The sequence below is a fragment of the Triticum aestivum genome, chromosome 7D (assembly GCF_018294505.1).
Source record: "Triticum aestivum cultivar Chinese Spring chromosome 7D, IWGSC CS RefSeq v2.1, whole genome shotgun sequence".
Taxonomy (NCBI): Eukaryota; Viridiplantae; Streptophyta; class Magnoliopsida; order Poales; family Poaceae; genus Triticum; species Triticum aestivum.
In genome coordinates this window covers 63937565-63945978 of record NC_057814.1, presented here as the reverse complement: position 1 = coordinate 63945978, position 8414 = coordinate 63937565, and the positions used below count along the sequence as shown (strand labels likewise).

Here is an 8414-nt window from a genome sequence, read left to right as displayed (position 1 = left end):
CCAGGGCGCGCCCTGTTGCTTTGTCGTCTCCTCGGTTTTTTTCTGGTCTCCTCCCGAAGCTTCTAGGGTCCATTTTCTCCAGAAAAAATCGTCAAAAAATTTCATAGCATTTGGACTCCGTTTTGTACTGATTTCCAGGAAAACCAAAAAAAGGCAAAAAACAGCAACTGGCACTACGCACTGGGTTAATAGGTTAGTCTCAGAAAGTGTTATAAAATAACATATAATTGCATATAAAACATCCAAGATTAATACTAATAGCATGTAACAATAAAAAAAATTAGAGATACATTGGAGACATATCAGCCATGCCACTCGCAGAAGCAAAACCGTGCCTCTCGAGGAAGGAAAAGAAAAAGAAAACACCTTTTTTTTTCGAGAGGCACGGCCGTGCCCCTCATGAAAGCAAACTGTGCCTCTCTCGGAAGCAAAACCGTTCCTCTTGCGGAAGGTAAAAACATGTTTTTTTTCGTTTCCGAGAGGCACGGCCGTGCATCCCGCGAAAGCAAAACCATGCCTCTCACGGAAGCAAAACCGTGCCTCTCATTTTTTCCATTTCCGAGAGGCACGATCGTGCCTCTCACGAAAGAAAAACCATGCCTCTCGCGAAAGGACAATATAGGAACACGTGTTTTCTCGCAAAAAAATATTTCAATTTATTTCATACAAAATCTAAGAAAGGCCAGTGGAAAACCAAACAGGCGAAAAAACCCAAAAAAACCGTCTAAAAAGACAGATACATGTGCCAAAAAAAATCCGGAGGAAACCCCAAGAGCGCCACACATGGCGGCTGGCGTGCTCTCAGCCCAGCCCCAAGTGATTGTTGGGAGGCTCCCGAAGGAGCGATCGTTAACTAGTTGCTCTCTTCTCGTCCAGACGTCTTAGCCGGTCCTTTGATGCCATCCGCCACACACGGTCACACGCACATCTTCTTCTACCTCGCTTCCCGCACAACATCTTTCCTTCATTTCGAATCAACATGTGTTGGATGGTTAGAAGGACAGTGGTATCCTCATTCCATCAAAGTTTAAATCTTAGATTTGACATTGGTGCTTGTATTATTCCTGAATTTATTTCAGGCTTTCGGCAATGTCCGTTCAGCTGGAGAAGACGTTCCATCAACTACGAGGCGCCGATGGTGACTTGGTAAAATCTCAAGATGCTATACTGACTCGGTCTCTCGAAGATGCTCATAGGTTTAGGGTGTGTGTGCATGTGTTCATAGGGGTGACTTGATTCTTGTGTATGTGAGCAATTTTAATTGTACTATGTAAAAAAACAACTTTCCTCCGTTCTTATGCTAGTTCGTCTCGACCTTATTGCACACCCCATCCCTTCCTGCTCACTCGCGTGGTGCTCGTGCCCTGGGGGAAGCAGGAGAGGAGCCTCCAGGCATGTATCAACGATGCACAACAGGAGCTGCGATGCTCAGGCAACCATGTCCCCACGCCGTCGTCATGTGGGCAGCCTTGGCAATTGAGGATAGCTGCAACAGCGTCTAGCCTGTAATAGATGATACATGGATTCCTTTTTTGGGTTCAATTGAAATCAACAAATGGGGAGAAAAGTTGAGATTGATTTGAGTTCGGTGAATCGGGCAGCGATTTCCAATCGAACTAAACTAATTCGAACCTCGATCTAAGTCGAACGTTCTAGATCGGAGTTCGGGGCTTCTTCCAGCGAATCTGGTAGGCGTAGTTGACTTTTCCAGTAGTGTCTAATCTCGACTAGCTACTCTTTCAATCTTGCAGAATCGATTACGACAACACCAATGCCCAACAAGGTTCACAGTTTTGTGGTATCCGGGAGGTTTGGGCGTGGGGCGATAAAATTACTTCTTACTACCCAAATCCAGAAGAAAGACCAATGCTGATAGAAAAAACCCGAAGTGTGTTGGATCTCTCTTTGAATTGCCTTATTCCATGGCCATTTAAAGTTCGAATCTGAATGTCACTGATAATGGGTAACATGCTTTAATGAGTTTCTGTGAGTTGGCGATTCATACATTTCATGCACTCATAAGTTTTTGCTATTGATACCATCTTTAGGGCTTTCTACCCAAATACATGTCTGCCCATTGAAGCTACTAAGCCAATAAGCATATCTGACACTCCATAACACTGCAGCTCAACATTATCGTGTAACATATATGGGAGGATTCAGAAGAATCAAGTTTTTTACAGAGGAATGAATCCATGCTTAATAGCTGCCGACAAAACTTGCTCGATGTCCATCATATCATCTCCACACTCATGGATGCCCCAACCTTCTAGTGCATGTACCATTCCAGCAATGCGCCATGCGCTCATGACCCTTCTTGGAAGCCAATTCTATTCATGAAGGGAGTAGAAACACATATTAGTATCTATCAGATTATCTATTCTAATCTTGGATAAGAATCTGTGTATGTCAAATGTCCTATTTCGCTATCACAAAATTTACATAATCAGGCAATGAGATCATCTATTTTCGCAAAAAGGCAATGAGAACATATATACTGCTAGCACCTCACAGGTATGGACGTTCTGCATTGCCTCTGGGATCCTCATTGCAGGGCTACTCAAGTAAGTGCAATCCTTGCGTATCTTCTTAAAGGGAAACTGTGATGTAGGAATAAATGTTGCTCCTCTTGGTGCCCCCATTTGTTGCTGATCATCTATGATATCTCCTATCCAGATCTGTAGCAATGAAGAAGTAATTATTGAATATATTGCTTATCAGAGTGTTTCTTTTCTTCCTACTATGGTAGCTACATGGGTTTACATTCTAATCGTTGTCATTTGCTGGAAGATGACACTATAGCTTAATGTTTGCTACTGTTTTCCGTAAAACAAAAAGACGGGGGTGGGGGGGTGGGGTGGGGGGGGGGGGGGGAGTAGCAATTTTTTATAAGCATTCACTGTATTGTCTAATATCTCTAGTAGTTATATTTAATTACATATACTCCACTTACCATATATGCACCCTAGCTAGAAAGCTTCTTGAGGGTTTTCATTCCTTTTTCTGTATAACTTTCAATTTACCTGAGGTATCTCATCACTGGAGAATTTTAGATAGGCAGTGCTGCTCTCTGCAACTCGCAATTTCAGCATGTCATATTCCTTCTTTTGGTTCATGATTACCTACACAAAATTGCGTATATTTATAGTCATTCTTTCAAGAAATGGGACCAACTCATACAAAAAGTGAGCTACTAAACGAAATCAACAAAGTAGCAAGGTGAAAGTTAGGTACCTGGACACCTCTCTCGCATAAAGCTGTAGCTGTGGCATGTGCTACCTTAGAACCGCCTCCACAGAGAAACACCCGCTTTGTATCTAAAGGGATGCTCTTGAGAACAACTGCTGTTGCTAAGCCACTTCCGTCAACAAGTCGAACTCTCAATTTTGGATATTTTTGTGTAAATAATTCACCACTTCCATTGAGTTGTCTTTCCTGGGACCAAGAATGTGAGGGTTAATATATTTGCGCTAATCATCTGTGTGCAAAAAGTGCATCTGACTCTTGTAGCACTTCTAGTCAAAACCGTATTAGTTCCACAAACTAGTCGGACTAATCAAAAGGTTGTCCTTACATAGTTTTTTGCCAACATTTCTGAATGTTTTGTGACCCAATCAGAAGTTAGGTGTCACGTGGAAGAATGTATGAAGAGTGTGTTTAGCACGTGGTTTTAACTTCACTTTGAGAAATATTTCAGCACCTACCAGAATTACTGAATTTCAATGATATCGGTTTGTATTCCGGCCAAAGGACCGAGATGTTCACTCGAAATTAGAAAAACTGAATATTTTGAAAATATTTGTATTCTTGTGTACAACTGAAATGACTGAAATATTTTGATCGAAATGTAAAAAAAATTGTGTCTACTACAATTATTGTTATTCAGTGAAATTCATCAAAATCTCAATCAAAGTGAAAAAGGTGGTGGTTAAGAAAGAATTTTTTTGTCAACATGCCTGATTGAAAAGTCCAAGACTGAGCACTTTGACCCCTCTTTGATCCGCATCTGATATTGCCTGCTCAATTAACCTATTGATGGATTCCCTCTCCCTAATCAGGCTGTACTGCAGATGGAGAAAATCCTATCAGTTTGCAACACTATGAAGGTATAGGATTCATGTAACGTGGAAAATCCATTACCTGGAAGTTGTATCTTGGTATCAGCCATGTTTGCATCATGATCTTCTTCAGCTTGAGACTTTCGACGACAAACGCAGATGATCCATAAACCCATGCTAGTACCATTGATAGCCATGCCATTGGCCATATCATCCACATATACCATACATGGTTATCTGAGGGCCGAGAGGCTACAGAGGCAATCCCAACCCTTAGATGATAAGTCGACTGCAAGGTGGTCATATGCGTCAAGTGAACAACATCTGGTGTTTCCTCTGTTCCAATCAGTGTTCTCTCATACAACTCGTCTGTTGACTTGTCCATGGTGTTGAATATGTAGTCATAGATTGGCATAGCCAATGAGTAGTTTGTACGAAACTTTGTATGATGGAGAGAATGATACCTATGGGGGAAATGGAAAATACCTTTGAATAATTTGGTTTGTGGTTTTATGAAGCTATGTCTAAAGATTTCAACTATTTGTTCATGTTTGCAGTATCCACTGGTAAAATTTGAGTAAGAACATAATGGACCTAAAGTCTCAGCACTAACATGATTGCAAGGTTGAACTTAAAATGCTATACTTACGATGGAGTGTACATGAGATACTTGAGAGGAGGGAAACGTTGGAAGATCCACTTTGGGAGCATCTCAAAATTGCAGTGTCCCATATTATTTATGAAGTCGTTGCAAGCCAGGTATAGGACAACACCCAAGACAGAACCATATCCCATATAAATTGGTATCAGCATGGGGATCGAAAATAACAGGAAGTAAGCTAAGGTTTCAACAAATGGATGGATGACAGCTGCCAATCATATGGTAAAATTTCATTAGATTTAAACCTTCATATATACCAAATCAAGATGCTTTGTGCAAAACACAACACTAATTGTTAACGCAGCAATCACTTAGAGATTTGTTAAGCAATAGAACATGTAGAGAAATCTGAACTAGATTATTTTTGGAAGGACCAAGATGGTAAACACCTCATTTCTGAATAGTATTTTTGGTCTCAGAATGTTATCCTGATTCTTCTATTTTTTATTTTGGACATATCTATGCTTTGAATTTCTTATACTCGTGGAATCAGAATGGATATTGTAACTCCAACCAACGGGACTTTGATGCATGTACAGATGCTTTCAGATGTCATTTATATCTAGTGGTTATTATCTTAAAAAGGTCTGATGTCAGTTTTTTAAACATGCCAAATTGAACGTTTTTTTGGCAAATTACGTGACACGAGCCTGGCAATATCCTTCAGCAAGCATGGCAACTCCTGGCATGTTCAGTTTTTTTCCCAGGATTTGTCATGCTCGCTGAAGGGAATTGATATGCTTGCAATACGGTAATTCGACATAAAAAATGTTTCATTTCCCATGCGTAAAAATCTGACATCATATTTTTAGCATTTCCATAAAAAAAAGTCTAGTGGTTTTTGGCAGTTTTAGAACACAAATTGGTCAAATTGGTTGCAATATGTATATATCTTTTACAGACAAACCACACTACAAGTCATTAATTGCTATTTTTCTATACATGTGTGCTTCCACGTCATCCGAATTGTTTTAGCCATTGGATTTGCTAGCCTGGTCAACTAACATCCGTCCGATTTGAACATCAGAGTCTCTGTACCATGCAACATGCATATATCATGGATTTTTAGTGCTGCCGCATTTCATTCATGACATAGTTTGACTCTTTCTTTTCCTTTTTTTCGCATTTTTTGTTTCTTCTTAGCACAGTTTAAATCTTAAACGTGAATCTGTATTGTGTACAATGTTTAGAAATCTAGAAACTTGTGAACTCAACCCGAAGCAAGTATAATCTAGACACTTGTAAACTTAATGCCACTAGTAATGAAATGATTTTTTTGTGCGATCCTTGTTTGTGAACTTAACACAATGATTTGTTACCCGAAGCAACCATAATCTAGGCACTTGTGAACTTAATGCCACTAGTAATGAAATGATTTTTTTTGTGCGATCCTTGTTTGTGAATAACTTGGTGGCGTTGTGCATCGTTGTATTAACCCTCTCATCCCTGAATGAGGTTACTTACCTGTTATAGGCTCTGTGACGATGGAGGCATGGTGGTGGGAGTGGTAGCGGGAGTAGAGGAAATGGTGGTGCAGCGCCCTGTGGAACCAGTAGTAGATAAACTCAACAGGTCCTACGTGAAGCAACGCAATGGCGATAGCTCCCTTTGTTTCCCACATTGGCATGAGTCTGACACTCGGGATGGCCGCATAGGCCACGTAGAAAAACAGCGTAGCAAGGATGGCCTGGTCATCCCTGTACAGAATGGTAAGGATAACTTATTAGCATTACACGCAACATATCATCTTTTAGATTTCAGGTAATTTGAGTGTGATACAACTAGAAGTGAATATATAGCAGGCTGTGAATATATATCACTTACCAGGATCTCTCCCGGTCGACCTGGTCGAATTCAAGGCTGCGGTCAACAATGATGTGCTTCCTCCGTGCGGTCTGGTGGCGAGACAAGCTGATCCAGATCTGGTTGTGGAACAACCTCAGAAGCAGAGCTGGTAACATGGCGGCGTATACTAGGTTCATGTCTCCCCATCCCTTGGTGACCACACTGTGCGCAGTGTGCAACGCCGCGGGCGCCAAGACCAGGTACTACATATGAGCGGTGCATGGTTAGAATATCATGTGACATTGATGAATGGGAAATTGGGAGTTAATCAGCGGCGTATAGCATGTGGCAATTAGATCTGTGACCGTTTCAAAGTTGCCGTGGCTTTAAGTTTGCAAACGTCTTGGTTTTGAAGTGAAAAGGAGGTTTGTGTATGTCATTCTACTTGAAAAATAAAGCTACTGCAGGCAATTCATATTAGGATCGCAAGGCCAAGGAACAAAGACAGTTCAAGGTTTCATGAGAAGGACTTGAGCTGCCCAGCAATACATACATCTGTATGATTTGATTGCTGCTATCAGAGATTTTACAGGCGCATATGTTATTGTACTCAGGTTGCTATCCACAGTGCAAAGAAGCAAGGAATTTGTCAAAGGTCCCTTTCCTCTCTATTTCTTGTGTTTTCTAAAATTAGTCAGTGCAAAATAGAATGGTACTTCCTCTGTATCAAAATGTAAGGCTTTTTTTTTGGATTAAATTGAGACTCAAATACCGTCTTACATCTTGACACTGAGGGAGTACCTCATAAAAAAATAAAAAAATAAATAGAAATTTGAACTAAAACCACGACACTTATTTTGAATCGGAGGGAGTACTACTGTTTACTTTCATCGTTTTCTTGAAGCAACATTTCTGGAACATGTGAAAACTGAAAAGTACTCGGTGAATTGGCAAGATGAGACTGGAACGCTTATGCTAGAATTTAATACTCTATTTGCAATTTAAAATACAAGTAATTATAATTAATTGATAACACATGTGTTCGCTGCAACATGCAACTCTTCATGTAATGCCGGTTCCACTTGACATTACGATGCATATAAAACTTTCTTTAATTTAATGTTACCTTTTCTGAAGGATATATATTCTAGAGAGAGAGAGGATGTTACTCAATATATGAACATGAATTTAGATAGATAAAATAAAACGTCACGTCCTACCTTTGGGAACCCACAACTAATATCAGAGAGACAAAATATAACATACCTTGAAGCTGCCCATCCAATGCCATGGCCATTCGGTCAAAGGGCCCGGCCTTGTTGCCATGGTGATGGATGAGCGATGAATTTTCTCTCTTCCAAGGTAAGCAGCTACTTCAGCAAGCAAGCTCTGGTAAGAACTTCAAGCTCCGGTTGAATTTATATATGCATGGACGGCTGGATATTACAATACGGTTTCACAATATTCTGGTAAGAAGTCTTCTTTTCCATGTGCACTCCTTTTTTTCATGTGCCCATGCGTGTTTGCTTTTCCATTACCAGTCTTCATTTATTCACAGTATCCACTTCCCCAACTGTATTTTTCAGTGGCTTGACCTTCCAGGGTACACTCTGGACAGAAGTACTCAAATCCAAGTCATGAAAAACATGCTTTTTACGACGTTTGATCGCATAAAACATGTTGTTGCTATGCTGGTGGCATTTGTGTTACTTAAGTGAATGTTTTTATCTCCGATTTGGTTTACTACTCAGCAACCCATGCATGTACAAAGTTTAGAAAGTATAAGTGCATATAATTGTTCTATACGAAAATAAATGAGACCCATTTTATGTGATAATTTGTAAGAGTTGGAATGTAGGAAAACAAATTATGTGATTTTGTGCGATTGCATCTTTAGAGGATGTTTGGAT

At 40.2% G+C, this 8414-nt stretch overlaps 1 protein-coding gene across 1 annotated transcript; it reads right to left on the bottom strand.

The window, feature by feature from the left end:
* Positions 1-2002: 2002 nt before the first annotated feature.
* Positions 2003-7830, bottom strand: LOC123169144 (very-long-chain aldehyde decarbonylase GL1-7). Its single transcript, XM_044586996.1, has 10 exons — positions 7771-7830; positions 6544-6767; positions 6184-6416; positions 4708-4927; positions 4141-4522; positions 3957-4064; positions 3235-3435; positions 3024-3122; positions 2508-2678; positions 2003-2330 (listed from the first exon to the last, which is right to left on the bottom strand). The coding sequence occupies exons 1-10, from the start codon at positions 7828-7830 to the stop codon at positions 2178-2180; spliced, it is 1851 nt and encodes a 616-aa protein (XP_044442931.1). The 3' UTR covers positions 2003-2177.
* Between the last annotated feature and the right edge of the window lie 584 nt (positions 7831-8414).